At 41.5% G+C, this 16152-nt stretch overlaps 1 protein-coding gene across 2 annotated transcripts; it reads left to right on the top strand.

The window, feature by feature from the left end:
• Positions 1 to 5895: 5895 nt before the first annotated feature.
• On the top strand, positions 5896 to 15952 carry TRMT10B (tRNA methyltransferase 10B). 2 transcript variants are annotated; one of them, XM_082843544.1, is made up of 8 exons: positions 5896 to 6115; positions 6694 to 6802; positions 7424 to 7548; positions 9552 to 9704; positions 10859 to 10937; positions 11588 to 11655; positions 14814 to 14937; positions 15565 to 15952. In XM_082843544.1, exons 1-8 carry the CDS (start codon positions 5930 to 5932, stop codon positions 15579 to 15581), a joined length of 861 nt encoding a protein of 286 aa, XP_082699670.1. In that variant the 5' UTR covers positions 5896 to 5929; the 3' UTR covers positions 15582 to 15952. The 2 variants fall into 2 exon arrangements, with proteins under 2 accessions (XP_082699670.1, XP_082699669.1); XM_082843543.1 differs by having other exon boundaries at positions 15536 to 15952.
• The last annotated feature ends 200 nt before the right edge of the window (positions 15953 to 16152 follow it).

Here is a 16152-nt window from a genome sequence, read left to right as displayed (position 1 = left end):
TTGTTGAGAAGCTAAAGTACAGGGGGTTTGCCATGTTTAGCACTTTCTCTGAGATACACAGCTCCCTACATGAGAGCAGGACAGGACTGCCTACTCCCCAACACAAGAATCAATTGTTTAATGACTGAGAAACGACTGGATATTTACACTCCTTCATTTTTCCACCCACCAACATATTGGCGGATTTATTTCTTTAAACAAACATTTATGGTACACCCATGCCAGGGTGCCTGATGTAGGATTATGGATGTAAATAGTTGGGTGAGAATCTTATCTGCAAGGGCTCCTGGTCCGAGAGGTAAGATGACATGTAGAGATAGAGACCTACCTAAGGCATGGTGTGCTCAGGACTACCAAAGAGAACAGATAAGGTGCTGTAAGAGCTCAGAGGAGAGAAGTAATTTGGGGGTGTTGGGGGGAGTGGTGATCAGGGAAGGCTTCCTGTAGGAGGCAGCATTAATTAGAACTAGTATGTCAAGAAGTGTTGATTGGGGACTTCCCTGGTGGCGCAGTGGTTAAGAATCCGCCTGCCAATGCAGGGGACACGGGTTCAAGCCCTGATCTGGGAAGATCCCACATGCCATGGAGCAACTAAGCCCGTGCACCACAACTACTGAGCCTGCACTCTAGAGCCCATGATCCACAACTACTGAGCCTGTGTGCCACAACTACTGAAGCCCGCGCACCTAGAGCCCGTGCTCCGCAACAAGGGAAGCCACCACGATGAGAAGCCCGCGCACCGCAAGGAAGAGTAGCCCCTGCTCTCTGCAACTAGAGAAAACCCACACGCAGCAAGGAAGACCCAACACAGCCAAAAATAAATAAATAAATAAATTTATAAAAATAAAGTAGTGTTTTTTTTAAAAAAAAGTATTGATTGAGTAGCTATTGTGTGTCAGGTTCTGATTTTGGTAGATAGGAAGGTAAGTTTTTCTCAAGAAGGGAGAAAAATCACTTGTTTGTTTATCCTGTTGACAAATATTTACTGTGCGTTGGCACCGGGAATACAATCACTAACATGATAGATGTAAGTCCCCTCGAGGAACTTATAATCAGCAGGGAAGACATAGAAAAAAAAAAGATTACTGATAGGTGAAGATTGAAATAAAGAAAACGAAGAGTGCCAAGATGGGGCTGGGATAAGCCAATTTTCCCTGGGGGCGCGGGGTGGTCAGTAAAGCCCTCTCTGAAGAGGGAAGGTTTAAGCAGAAGCTTAAAGGGTAAGAAGGAGCCAGCCATGTAAAAAGTGAGAGAAAAGGGAACAGTAACTGCAAAGGCTTTTGTTGTGTTTAAAGCATTTCAAGAAGATGGGTGTGACTGGAACACAGCAAACTGGAGGAAGAGTGATAGATGAGGTCGGAGGGTCAGCCAGGAACCAGGCCATGCAAGGCCTTGGGGAGGTTAGATTTTACATCCAATTACAATGGGAAACCACTGAGGGGTTTGGAGTAAGGGAGACACATAATCATTCGGCAAATGGATGGACGCCGGAGGGGGCTGGGCAGTGATACCAGCTAGGTGGCCTTTCTGTGGGGAAAAGCCCCACTTTTGAATGAGCTTCATGAGCTCATTGAAAAGTGAAGAGACACCAGAGCAGTGGCAGGGAGGGAGGAAAGGTATTCGGTACAGCTGAGTGCAAGGTGCAGGGACTGGAAGGTGTGGTGGGAGCAACTGAAGACCATCTGAGCCACTTTGCAAGTCCTGCTGAGTGGAAAGCCAAGGCCAGCTTCTGAGCAGAGAAGACAGCTGGGTTTCCGAAAAAGCCCTTTGAGGAAGAAAGCATGTTTAGTTTTAGTATTTTACAAGTTGCTCCAGTAGCAGATTATAAAGGATGGGTTAAAGCATGGACTGGGGATGGGGTGGGAGGTGCTGGAGAAGCTGTGGAAAGAAAAGTCCTGAGGGGAAACCGTGAGGCCAAGGACGGATCCAACAAGGCTGTGGTTTCTTGGGCAGGAGGTGTTTCAGGCTCATTCATGGTAGGGTCTCTCGAAAGCATGAGACCCCTAGAACTGCAGGAATAAAGGGAAGAGTGGTTGATAGCTTTTATCAGGCCAAGGCTTGGACAAGTCGCTTCAGGTCTCTGAGACTCAAGTTTCCCCGTGGATTTGTGAGGCGAGAAAGAGGAGGGAGAGTGGCCAGAGGCTAGACTAATTCGTGATCTGCCCAAGCCGGGATATCTGTTATGATCCTGGATGGCCAGCTAGTGGTGAGGGGAACTATGTCAGCTCGTGGGCTCTTCTGGTTGTGGGGAAGCCCAGGGAGACCAGGGGAAGGCAAGGCCCCCAGATTGCGAGATGAGGGGTGGTTCGAGTCTGGTTTCAGCCCACCTTCGCCGTGTCCAGCCCTTGACAGCCATCAAAGCGCCTGGTCACCTGCAGCAGCCCTGTGAGGTCGGCGAGCGGCTGGGATTGTATGCCCAGCTAACATGCGAGGAAACGGAGGCTCAGTGAGGCGCGGCAACCTTCTGGCGGGACGCAGCTCCTTAGTACTACCGTGGGCATGGCAGCCGAAGCCCAAGTCTTCGCGGAACACACAGCCGCTAGGCTGAAAACGACAACTCCCAGAATGCTACTCGGAGAGGGGCAGGAACCGGAAGTGAAGTCGGAGGTGGGGCTTGGTGGGTTTCTCTGCTGCTGCGTGAGGAGACGGGTTCAGGTACGCCGAGGCCTCGTTGCCTGCAGGGGTGGGGGCTGGGGGTCCGGCCTGGGAATGCCGCCTCGTTCGTGGGCAGGGCAGACAGGCGCCTGGGGAGCAGGCGCCCGCCCAGCCGTCGTGTGGCCTCATGTACCCCACCTTCTTGGCGCTGTTCCTTCCTGCTTCCCGTCGTGCTCGCAGCTTATGGACCAGACTGGGCTTGCACGCGGTGTACACTCGAGATTGGGGTCAGGGTGTTCTAGTGCTGAAGGTGACCGAGGAGTGGAGCCGGCTTTGGTGGCTGAAACTTAGAACGAGGAGATGAGAGAAGTCTCCATCACTTAGCGCCCAGGGATATGCTCATCAGGTGGGACTTGGGTTAGAAAAAAGTTCTGAGGCCTCTGTCAACGCAGAGATGGTGGAGTGGAGGATTTATTAATTCAGCAAGTCTTTATTGAGCGTCTGTTATGTACGAAGCTCGTTGCCAGGCACTGAGGATGTAGTGAATGAAGCAAACAGAACACTTGCTTACATTATAGGAAGGGGAAAATTCAGACAAAAAAAAATAAGTAAAAAGTTGTTCCATGTTGGTTAATGAAAATCTGAATGAAGTGAGGAAGGTAGTCATATAATTATCTAGGAGAAGAGGATTGAGGTAGAAAGACCAGCAAGTGCAAAGGCGCTAAGGTGGGAACATCCTTGGTATGTTTAAGGAACAGCAACAGCAAGTAGACCAGATAGTGCAGAGAACAATGGATGATCATTAATTATCAATATAGGCCATTGTAAGTGTCCAGACAAATAATCAGTAAACAATCTATACTAGGAATAGAAGAGAGTTTTATTCTAGCCACATTGAGGACTATAGCATGGGAGACACAGATTCAAGAAGCACTTGAATTTTGTTCCTCCAGGCTACAAAATGGGGCAAGCTTATAAAGGCAAAAACTGCAAGGTTACAGTTAGTTACATGAGTTATTTATCAAGAATTATAATTGAAGGTGGCAAGAAGTAAGGGTGCTTATTAAGTAAGGATTGGTTGGGGTCTGAAATTGTTGCATAGTTACAAGGGGAGACCTTGAGACCGTAATATTGCAGCTGGCCGGTGTTAGAGTATGACTGATGGTGTCCTTGGGTGTGGTACAGTTCAGAGAAAGTTCAAGTTCTCAGTGATGCAGCCGTGCCTGAGACCAGATCTTCAATGGCCACCCAACCCCATTTTTGTATTCCTGAACTATTACTCCATTTTAATTTCAATGTCATCAACTTGAACAGGTATCTCACAGAGATATATTATGAATTACCAATAAGTTGCATGAAAAAAAAGCTCAATATCATTAATAATCAAACAGATGCAAATTAAAACAGTGAGGTTCCACTACACAAAAATGGTTAAAATTAAGAACCCTGACAACAGCAAATGTTGGGGATGATGCAGACCATCTGGAACTCTCACAGACTGCTGACAGCAGTGTGTAATGTTACAATCATTCTGGGAAATTGAGGGCAGTTTCTTAGGAGTTAAATAGCACCCATCCTATGACCCAGCAATTCTGTTAGTACTTAGCCAACAGACAGGAAAACATATGTCCAGAAAAACGCTTGTATGAGAATTTCTTGGCCGCTTTATTCGTAAAAGCCACAAACTGGAAAAATCTCAAATGTCTATCAACAGGAGAATAAACAAATTGTGATATTTTCATGTGTGGAATACTGTTCAGCAATAAAAAGGAACAAACTACTGATACATGAAGCAATATATATGAATCTCAAAAACAAGTTGTGGGGCAAAATGCCAAGTTCAAAAGAGTACACACTGTCTGAGTCCATTTAAATAACATAAGGCACAGCTAATCTATGGTTATAGAAAAAAGAGCAATGATTGCATTTGGAAAGCAGTGAGAATGGGATGGAGATTGACTTGGAAAGTGCAGAAGGAAGGGAACTTTCTGGAGTGATGGAAATGTTCTATATCTTGATGGGGTGTGGGTAATACAGGCCCTACGCACTCGTCAAAAACTGATTGAGCTTGTATATTCCCATCCGTCACTTCCCACCCCTTCAAACCTCTCCCCACCATCCCTCCCAACACACTAACTTGTTGAGCTACACCCTTTAAAATCTTGGCATTTTATTGTGTAAATTATACCTCAAAAGAATTTAAAGGTCAAGGTAACTAAGAGAAGAGCTAAAAAAAAAAGGGGCTAATTAAAGTGATTTGAATTTTAGTGTTTCATAGGGAAAGTTGATGAATCAGGAAGTAATGGTGTAAGCATATGATTTCAGGTTAAGGAGTAAATTACCAGAACTAAAAACAGCTGGTTAACAAGCGTTGCCCACCCCCACCCCCCCACCCCCCCCCAGGTGGAAGGGGTCAGAGAATTGATCATTACTTTTCTTACAACTAAGTCTTTTTACCATGTGCATGGATCATATTACATAATTTATTTTTTCAACGATACACTTTTCCTAATACGTAGGTAGCACACTAGGCTCAGAGGAGCAGCCATGAGCAATGGTTATACCATTCTTTGTGACACTTAGCTGTAGACTAGAACACTTCTTAGTTATATCTTCCTCAAGGAGTTTGAACACCACTTTGAAATTATTACATTAGTTAAGTGTGTTGTAACAATGGTTCTTCATTTTTTTCTACCTCGGCGCTTCTGATGGATATTAGCCGTTTCCACTATGACTGTGGCTTTCTGCTGCCGTGATACTGAGTTGGGGGAGGGAATGTGTGCAACCTAGAATTCTTGGTTGGTTTTGGGCCACTCTTCACCATAATTTTTGGCTAGCTGTGAACCTCCCAGGATGTTTCTAGTACAGGACTTTGCATAGAGTAGGTGCTCAGTAAATATTTGCTAAAGGAATGGTTTTGAAAATAAACAGAAACATAATGGGATAGGTGGATTTTGCCATCTCTGTCTCGCCCTCAACTCATACGTGCATTTCAAAGAATACAGTAATGAACTCATTATCTGTGTCACTGCAGCAGTGAATAATCTTTGATTTCTTGGGGTTGTCAGGAGTTGTGCTTGTCTTCTAAGAAGTGAATTTGGCTTCCTTACTACTGAAAGGTTTCTGTGCTGACTTATTTCTCTAGGAGACACACATGCTTTTCTCAGTTCAGTTAATCTGTGTTAGTATTTTACACACTTCTACTCCTTCAGTAATGCAGTAACCCTGTTTGTCATTTGGATATAGGGAAATACCTCTGCAAGTTAAATAATGTAATGTCTCACATAATTGTGCCTTTTCCTAATCTAGGTGAAAAGGACAGAGGACTAAGCACATGGACTGGAAGTTAGAAGGGAGCTCTCAGAAAACAGAGTCACACGTGCTGCAGGAGCAAGAAGTCACCCTAGAGGACACAGGTGAAGATGGCATCTCTGAAAGCTTCCAGCTTCTACAGATTGACGTGGAATGTGAGCATCGAGAGGAGATGACCCTGCCTACAAGCAATGCAGTGTGGCGCTCAGTGAGTGGAATGGATTGCTTATGGTCACGGGCTTTGAGACGATGGAATGTTCCAGAGACTCCTGTTCTAAGGATAGATATTGGTAAAAAAAAGACTGGGAATGAGTTAGGTGTATTCCGAGGGATGAGTTTCCTGGCTTAAGGTTTCAGTTCCATTTGAGTCATAGAAAAAGTAAGTAAACTTAAGAGGAATTTTTGTACACCTCAGAAGGGTCAGGAAATCTCAACCCTGTCCCTAATAAATTTACTGTGACCTTGGGCATGTCACATCTCTTTTCTGGGGTTCTGCTTTCTCTAAACGCAATCTAGTCCTTTTTTTTTTTTTTAACATCTTTATTGGAGTATAATTGCTTTACAATGGTGTGTTAGTTTCTGCTTTATAACAAAGTGAATCAGTTATACATATGCATATGTTCCCATATCTCTTCCCTCCCATTTTTGTTTTTAAGACTAATACCCTTTTTCTCTCCTAACTTTAATCTAAATTTAAAAAATAATTAAGTAACTGTTTCTAATATTCATTTTCCTTTTTGGTGCTTATGAAGTTCTCAAACAATTTTGTTTTCTGGATAACATAAGAAAAATGTCCAAAGAAAACAGAGACACTGGGAAAAGATAGTTGCAGCAAAGAAGAGTAAAAGAAGACAAGAGAAAGAAAGAAGAAAAGCCAATCGTGTAGAAAATTCAGGTAACAATAAATCAGATTGCTGGTGTAATTATATTTATTTCTTAGCAAACTGGTATCTGCCTGTTCCTAGGAGAGTTAGGGATAGTGTTTTTAAGTAAAACAAACATCTGGGAGATAGGACCTATTAGCCTATTTTGTTGGGAATCAAAGTATCAAAGAGAGCAACATTTGAGGCTGCCTTTCAAATATAGCTGTCTAGTGCATGTATGTGTTTATAAGCTCAGAAGTAGAAAGAATGATAACAACAACAGCCAATGTTTATTCAGTACTATGTGCTAGGTTCAGTGCTAAGAATTTTACATGGATTACCATAAGGGTAAGTACTTTTATTATCCTCATTTTCTAGGTGAAGGGATTGAGGCTCAAAGAAATAAATAACATGCCCAAGATCATATAGGTAATAAATGAACAAACTGAACTCTTCGATCCAGCAGTGTGCTCCAGAGCACTCATTTTACCATTCTGCTATACCTAAACTGCCTAATGAATGAATACCTTGCATGAGCTTCCAGTTTCTCTTCATATGCAAAAATTACTCACCTGGCTGGGGAGATTTATTTCTTACTGAATAACATTTTTCAGTTTTTCCATGTTTATTCCTTTCTGATATTTCTACTCTAGGCATCTACCCCCAGCACAGCAAACGTTTTCTGAGATCCTTAACCAAGGAAAGACTTTTGGAAGCCAAACACTCAGGACCAAGACTCTGTATCGATTTGAGTATGACCCATCACATGTCTAAGAAGGTAAAACATCCACTGAACTCTGAATTCCTGCTCACCTGAGGGAGGTCCAGGTGGGAACAGCTTTCACAAAGAACATGACCAGCTCCAGCTTCTATGATTCTCTGGTAAACCAGCAGATGTGTTTAGTTTTCTACACATGGCTACTAAGTTCTGAGATGGCTGTTGTAAAGAATCAGGAAGAGAATAGACATATGGTTTAGTTTAAAAATTTTTCCTTTATCTTCTGTTTTGAGCCCACTGCCTTTGCCTCTGTGCTTATGGTATCCCCAGTCTAGATGGAGACTTTCAGGTTGAATTCTCCAGAGATGAAATCTTTGGCCTTCTGCCGGGGAGAGGAATATTCGCCTGGTTGCATGTTGTGGGGAGATTACCTGGTGGGAGGTCTTTCTACAATGTGTGTGTTTTAAAAAGCTGCCCTGTCGGTGAAGGAGGGATTTTTCACCGTATGATTCTGGGGATGGCTGAACACACAACACTCGACACTGGACAGATAAGATCTATAGCAGTTTATTGGTCACATATACTCAGCCCGAGGGGAGGATGACACTGGACATCATGCAGGGCCACATGGGATTGCACTCGGGAACAGAATGAACAACCAGGGGCCGTGGGGGGTAGGTTTTGTAGTATCAAGAAATTAGATTCCTACAGGAAGATGTGATTGGTTTGCTGTAATAATTCCATGGGCTGGCAGAGAATTGAAACCCACTACTCAGGGATAGCAGGAACCCTTTATCAAAGGAATCCCTTTGATTAAAAAAAAAAAATTGTTTAGCTAGTGAACCTTATCCAGGGGAGCAGAATTGGGAGGGGAACTTGCAGTTAGGCCATTCAAGGCCTCTTATTTTCACCAGCTATCAAAGCGGCACACAATATTGGGCCTTGATTTTAGGCCTTACACCACAAAAGAAATCTGTGTTTTCCAACATCCCTGTTATACATGCTAGTGTTTGCATGTTTTTCAGAGAAATTAGGATCTAGGATTCTTCCATGGAACCTCTAACTATAGTCCTCTGAAAAGGTCAACTAAGAATTTTCTAATGTTTATATTAATTGAGATATCAGATTAAATCAAATCCAAAGCTTTTTTTTTTTTTCCTGTACTGAACCAAATCAGGCCAGATTGTGAAACTACCTTTCTATACGGGTGATATCTCTAATAAATCAGAATGGAAAGTTAAAACTTCCAAACCTATGACAGCTCCTGAAGTTAGGGAGAAGGTGCCAAGTTTAACTGATGGAGTATAAAAACATCTGTGCAGTAATCTAATCTCTTTTTGATAAACAGTAACCATCACATGGTAAGATTTTTTTATATATATAAATTTATTTATTTTATTTATTTATTTTTGGCTGCATTGGGTCTTCGTTGCTGGGCACAGGCTTTCTCTAGTTGCAGTGAGCGGGGGCTACTCTTCATTGCAGTGCGCGGCTTCTCATTGCAGTGGCTTCTATTGTTGTGGAGCACGGGCTCTAGGCGTGGGATTCAGTAGTTGTGGCTCACAGGCTCAGTAGTTGTGGCTCACAGGATCTAGAATGCAGGCTCAGTAGTTGTGGCGCGCGGGCTTAGTTGCTCCACGGCATGTGGGATCTTCCCTGACCAGGGCTTGAACCCGTGTCCCCTGCATTGGCAGGCGGATTCGTAACCACCCTGCCACCAGGGAAGCCCACATGGTAAGATTTTAGGTAAAAGCTAAAAAAATTTTATATATATATATGTATATATTTATATATACATATATATCAGCAGATCCAGAAGGAGGGAGAGGTCTTGGTTTTCTGGGCTAGTATCATTACCTTAAGTTTCATCTATAAGGTGTGATACCATGGGATGTAACATACGTGCATACATGCATGTACTCACTCCTGGAGTAAAAGGGCCATTGAATTCATGAGCTTTCCCAGAGTAGTATTCAGTGAACTTACTGAGTAACCATTTGTTGATAATGAATTTAGAAAGAGTGGGCATGTTCCTACCATAAATTGTTCTTACTTCTTCGAAGGAATTAAGTAGACTGGCTGGACAGATCCGAAGGTTGTATGGCTCAAATAAAAAAGCTGACAGGCCATTTTGGATCTGCCTCACTGGATTCACCACAGACAGTCCCCTGTATGAAGAGTGTTTGAGGATGAATGATGGATTTTCTAGTTATCTGGTAAGCCTCATTTTGCATATTATTTGGATTGTCATCTGAAAAGTAGGTTGGAGGGGGTAATAGTAATTTTTTTTTACTTTTTCACATTTCAGTGTAAAAAAAAATGTTTATATGTTATATGTTTTCACTATTACAATCTTTAAAAATTTAGAACCTCTCATCAGTTCTTATGTTTTAAAATTTTCATCCTTCCACTGCATTGGCAAACTAATATTACCAGTATCTAGGGCTGTATTTTGTATCCAGTGTATTGTATGCTAGACTATGTACCAGGAATGTTTTAGGGACATGCCATGATTCCTTTCTTGTTCTTAGTAGTGCAGAATTAGGGAACATGAATTTTGGGGGAAAGAGAGAATCCTTATGGAAGTAATATGGATTTAAGATGAGCTTTATGGAGTACTAAGTTACTTTCAATACTTTCTCTAGGATCTCTTAAATGTAGTGATTGACATACAGGCAAGAATCCAGATCAGTGCCTAAGAAGTGCCACTAAAAGTGCCCTTGTGTGTTTGCATTATGTAGCTGAGACTAGGTAGTGTGGCCTTCTCCAGAGAGGTCCTCTGAGGCAACGAGTGTGAAAAGCACCCTATGTGGTGCTGCACAGTTAGTCGTGGTTGCTGTTACCTTAATGATCCCTCCTGTAACACAGCCATTCCCAACTTTACTTTTCTGTATGTGTTTTATGATTCCTGTATGTGAGCCAAACAGATCCACTCTAAGAGCCACGTAGTTCAGTCCCCTTGCTTTCCTGTCTTCATGCTTTTCTTAGGTGATTTCCTCCACTTTGAATACTTCTTCCTTTTGTATGTGTGTCAATCTCACCTCTTCAGAAACCCAGTTCCAGCATTCCCTTTGCTAGAACATTGTCCCTGGTGTTGTCATTCCCTCTCTGTAGTCCTGGGGCATGCTCCCGGTATGTCTCTTAGGGCCTCATTACCACTTTCTGTCTCATTTTGTAGGGTCGAATGTCTGTACCTTTCTACTTCCGCTACCCAACTGGGCACTTTCTGAGAACAGGTTGTCAGACATGTATCCTCTTGATGTACCTGGAGCCATGCCTGATAGAAACTACATGCTCTGTAACTAGTTACTGCAGCGTGGGCTGTGTCTTAACCTAGTTCACACTACATTGGATTGTTTACATTTTTCAGCTAGACATAACAGAAGAAGACTGCTTTAGTTTATTTCCTCTGGAAACCCTTGTGTACCTGACTCCTGACTCAGAACATGGTATGTACTTTACTGCATGCATTCATGTAGCACATTGCATCCAGCCCTTTATTTCATTATTCCCGGGGTCAGAGTTTGTTAAAGCCACCCAAGGTGTATCCAAGAAAAAAAAGGAATGGACGTTAATTGCACACCTCTTATGGACAGAGACCTCACTGAATGCTTCATATTTGTCCTGCCACGTGCACAGAGCTGCACAGATTTAGGGTCTCCATCCTCAGCTGGAGCTTCTGAGTTACCTGGTAATCCTCATGAGTTTTCCTTGTCACCTCCTCACATTGACCCTTCTCAGATTGATGTTAGATAAATATTTTTTTCCCAGAAAATCATCTATTTCGCATAATTTTCAATTTTATTGTATGAAGTTGATCTCAGTATTCTCTTCAATTTTACCTTCCTTTGACATTTTGCCTCCTTTCTGAATCCTAATGGTGATTTGAGTCTGCATATTTGATTAGATATGTCTAATTAATTGACATTTAATTGATCTTTTCAGGGAATTAGCAAATCTAATTAGCAAATCTACTCTCTTTTTGTTTTCTATTTCATTAAATTTCTACTTTTATCATTAATAATTCTTTCCTTTTACAGTCTTTGGATTTAGAAATTATAAAACAGATTGACCTCAGTGGCCTTCATTTTTTCATTAGCTCTTGAAGATGTTGATCTAAACAAAGTTTACATCCTTGGTGGACTTGTGGACGAAAGCATTCAGAAGGTAGGTGTACATTTTAGGCCTGACAACTGCATTTTGAAAAGTGGCACTTTCTTTTAGAGAAAGAAATCCTTGCCCTGTCATAATCTTAGGCCAAAAGGCCTAAAAACTCAGAGGCAATAGGAAGTAGGAGCCTATTCTGCCTAGGTTGGCCCTCCTACTTGCCAACTTCCCTCTCTTCTCATCAGCAATGTCAGCAACACTGACCTGACAGAATCCAGTCAGGGACTGGAATGGGAAGTATTTAGTAATTACATAAATAACCATTATTGAACTCCTTTCTTCTCTCCTCTCTTCAGTCCTGCAAGGATGACTCTGATCTTGACCAAGGAAGCTTTGATTCAGCATTCTTACCAGCTGTTTGTTCTTTGTGAAAGAGCAGTTTGTTCCTTCTTAGGCCATCTTCCCTGTTGACAGAAGTCTTATCCCATAATCTCTACCTTAGTAGGACGTTCAGATTTCTTTTGTTGAATTGGAATTTTATTGGAATAATTGGAGTTTTGAAATATATTTCTATTATACAAATATTTGTTGAGATAATTTTTTAATATTTAATTAGCATATTGCATAGTTAATAAATAATGATATAATGGTTAAAATGTATAAAAAGGAGCACAGTGAAAAGTAAGTCTGCCTCTCATCCTTGTCACCCAGTATCTGCTGCATGAGGCAACCATGGTTTTCTTGTGTATCCCTCTTGATATAGTCTGTGATCACACAAGTATGTGTTTATGGGTATATTTTATATACATATATTTTTCATATATGTGAGTATATTTTTTCATGTATATATGAGATACATACACATATTTGACACAGATGATACTTAACTGAATTGCATTTATTCTAAAAAAGAGTTCCATGACTCCATAGTGATAATCTAAAAAATGGGCAGGAGGTGGGGGGAGGAGAGAGCTCTAAAGAATGCCAGTTAATAAATAAGAAATGCAAAATAGAATTGAGAAATCATCATTTTGTCACTCTCAGTGTAATCACTGATTCAGGGAATTGACTGAACGAAAGGTTGTGAGGGAACTGACTATTCCAAGTGGTCTCGAAGTACCAGCCCACAAAAGTGTACCATTACAATAAAGTGATCTGGAGGTCCCTATCTTAACAAATGATCAAACTTAGAATCACCAATAGTGACATGTGCCTCCTGATGTGATGGAATCTTACCTGTGAAGTATTCTTATTAGAAAATGTTTAAACTGAATTTAATCATAAACAGATCCAGGATGTGAGACATTCTACAAGACACCTGGACCAGACTTTCAAAAAAGTCAATGTAATGAAAACTGCAATAGTCATAGGGGCTATTTAAGGTTAAAAGAGATTAAAGAGACATAACAACCAAATACAGTCTTCCACAGCAGAGTGACATCCCCTTTTTTGAAGCAGACAATTCTAGAGGGCCAGTGAGCAGTGTATGATCTATAGATGTGCAAATCTAACACACTGTCCTCTTTTTATTTTCCACCAACATTTAAACTGAAAAATAACTGGCACAAAGATTTGTTTAGTTGTTACTTAAGAGTTTGGCTTCTTCACAGAAATATGCTAAGAACAAGATTTCTTCAAGGGGAGTCATTTTATCTTTAAATGTTCAGAGAACAGAAACTAGACTATAAACTCCTTCAGGGCAGCATCCAAGTTTCCTACTAACTTTGAATTCTGTACTTCAGTTCAGAGTGATTATAAAGGAATAAACTTAAAACATAATCATAGCTCATATATGCAAAGGAGTGTTATCCTTCAAAGAAGTCCTTTAAGTAGCTGTACCTTTATCCCATCTGAATTGCATCACTTAAAACATTTTTGGATGTCCTCTTTCGGAATTGTGTTTCATGTGAATCTGAGAGGCAGGTAGTCCAGTGTCAGAACAAAGAAGGTGCTAGGCCTGCTTCACACTGTTCTAGTTGGTTAGACCATACTCACAGTGGCCAGTCAATATGGGACAGTAAATGAATAGACATTGACAAGCTAGAACAAGTTCAGAAGAGGTTGACCTGAATAATGCAGGGACTCAAAACTAAATCATAGTCAAGGAAAGGTCAACAGAACTGAGGTTGTCAGTCTGGAGATGAGAGGATTCATAGGGCATGATCCCTGCCTTCAAGTGTCTGAATGGCTGTCTTGTGGAAGGGCCATTTTACTTGCCTGGTGTGGCCCTGGGGGAACAGAACTAGGACAGATGACTGGAAATCTCAGGGAAAATAGAAAATTTGCCTCAATATCAAGAAGATTTCCTATTAACTGCTGCTATCAAAATTGAAATGGGTTACCCTAGGATGCATGAACTCCCTGTCACAAGAGTTGTCCATTTAAAGCCAGAGGCCATCTGGGAAAGTTCATAGAGGATAGACAAACATTGGATGGGTGGTTGGAGTGGAATAGTTAACTACCGAGGTCCCTTCCAAACCTAAGTATGCTAATTTTCTCAGTAATCTAAACCTTTAATCCTGAAATTACGAATAGTTAGATGACCTTCCCAGAGCTTCTTACCAGGTAGTGAGTATAATTTAAAGTTCAGTCCATGACTCAGGGACATCTTTAAAGGGATATTAGTTACTGTACTCTGACACTAAATGGCCTCAGATTGTTGGATTTTTTGAGTTCTGCCTTCTTTTTGTAGTTTTCAGAGCCTTTCCTTTTCATTGGGCTATATGCTGTCATACCTTGACGCTGTCTTGTTGCTGGTGGTATACCTGACTCGAATCCTGTCTCCCTTATTTCTAATTTGCTGCTGCCAATTGGCTATGACTGAAAACTCCAGATGTCTAGAATTGGGTCTTACTGAGTTAGGGCCAGGAGTGTTCTCTCATTGGTTAGAAGGCTTGGATTTTTGGATGCAGATTGTGGCTGCAGACTGTGCCTCTTTTTACTTATTTCCTTCTTGGTTGTAAGTAGTAGTGAGTGGAAGCCAGCAGATAAATGAAGCCCAAATAAGTGAGGTGTTGCTGCACAAGCCATTTTTCCTTATCTACATTTTCTTCCATTCTACCATAGGCTACTTAATTTTAATACACTTATCATTTAATTATGATTACAGATGGAAATTGGGGTGGTGGTACATGAGGATTCTTACAGTTTGCTCTGCATATTACAATGAGACTATCTTTGTGTATTATTTTTATAAGAAAAATATTTGTGATTTACAGAAGGTGACATTTCAAAAGGCCCAAGAACACTCTGTCAAGACTGCTCGCTTACCAATCCAGGAATACATGATCAGATGCCAGAATGGGAAGAACTATCATTCAGAGATACTGGCCATCAATCAAGGTACTGCTCACATGGCCCATGCTTAACGTGTATTAGTTCTGATGCTGCTTCTTTGCATTGTGTTTCAGTACAAACGGCCCCTGAAGCAGTCTCCCCTGTGACTGATATGCTTGGACTTTACTGTATGTACTTTGTGACATGTATTCTGGCCTCTCAGAGGCAGTTTTCATTTTCTTCCTGGTTCCCAACTATGTTAAAGATAGTTGAAATTGTTCCCTTGTCCTAGAATGCCATGCCTTCAATCTATCATTGAACAGTGAATTCCTATTTGTCCTTCAGGATTCAGTTCACAGGCATCTTGGCTGCTCCCCTCCACATCCCAGGCCACATCAGGGCTTGTTTTGTTCCCATTGTACTGTGTTCCTCTCTGTTGCAACATTGTCCATTCACAGGCCTGTATCTCTCAGTGTAGGCTGAGGTCCTTGTAGGTAAGCAGGGCCTGTGTCTTTGCCTCTGTCTCCCCAGGATCTAGTACCGTGTGTGGTAGAGTAAGTTTGTTGAATAAAATATTCCAGAACACTTTTTTCCTCATTAGTCATTTACTAGTTCTCTTTTTCTTCTGTATGGTCACTATGTTTTCTGTTTACCTTTCTAACAGTGTTTGATATCCTGTCCACTTACTTTGAGACTCAAAACTGGCCTGAAGCATTGAAGAAAGGAGTTTCTTCCAGAAAAGGCTATACTCTTCAGAACTCAGTGGAATGATGGACAGCCTAAGATTGCAGCTGCAGGAGGTGAAGTTGCTGGAGTTGCCTTGACCAAAGAACAGATCAGAGGATGGTGGTGGTACTCATTTGCCTTTACTTGACATCTTGGCTCTTCACTGGGATAGGAGTTACTAACAGGGACCATATTTTATGCTCTTTTGTATCTCCCGTAGTGCCTGGCTCACAGGAAGTGCCCAGATATATGTTGACTAACTAAAAAGTTTACATAATAATGAATTAGCCCTAAAACTACATGGCTTTGGATGTGTTAATTCATCTTCTGTACATCTATTTGTGAAATACCTACTCTTTAGCGATAGCTTAAATAATCAAGTAAGTATTATTCTATTGAGTCTAATTTTCATTACACGGGCATCATAAAGTTGTATGACTTTCTCCAGCCATCTCGATCATGCTGATTTTCCCCAACTCAAGTAATATGTTGTACATAGGCTTTGCAGGATCAGCCTTTCCTAACCTAGCCCTGCTTTAAGCCCCCCCATAGCAC

This window comes from Leucopleurus acutus, assembly GCF_964270905.1.
Source record: "Leucopleurus acutus genome assembly, chromosome: 7".
Taxonomy (NCBI): domain Eukaryota; kingdom Metazoa; phylum Chordata; class Mammalia; order Artiodactyla; family Delphinidae; genus Leucopleurus; species Leucopleurus acutus.
Note: the sequence above shows the minus strand (reverse complement) of the source record. Positions and strands in the feature narration are given on the sequence as shown.

Excerpts from the sequence above, each read along its gene's own strand:
- TRMT10B (XM_082843543.1), top strand. The coding sequence starts at position 5,930 with ATGGACTGGAAGTTAGAAGGGAGCTCTCAGAAAACAGAGTCACACGTG. Across the intron at positions 6,803-7,423 it reads CAATCGTGTAGAAAATTCAG|GCATCTACCCCCAGCACAGC; the intron begins GTAACAATAAAT and ends TTTCTACTCTAG. Across the intron at positions 11,656-14,813 it reads TGGACGAAAGCATTCAGAAG|AAGGTGACATTTCAAAAGGC; the intron begins GTAGGTGTACAT and ends TGTGATTTACAG.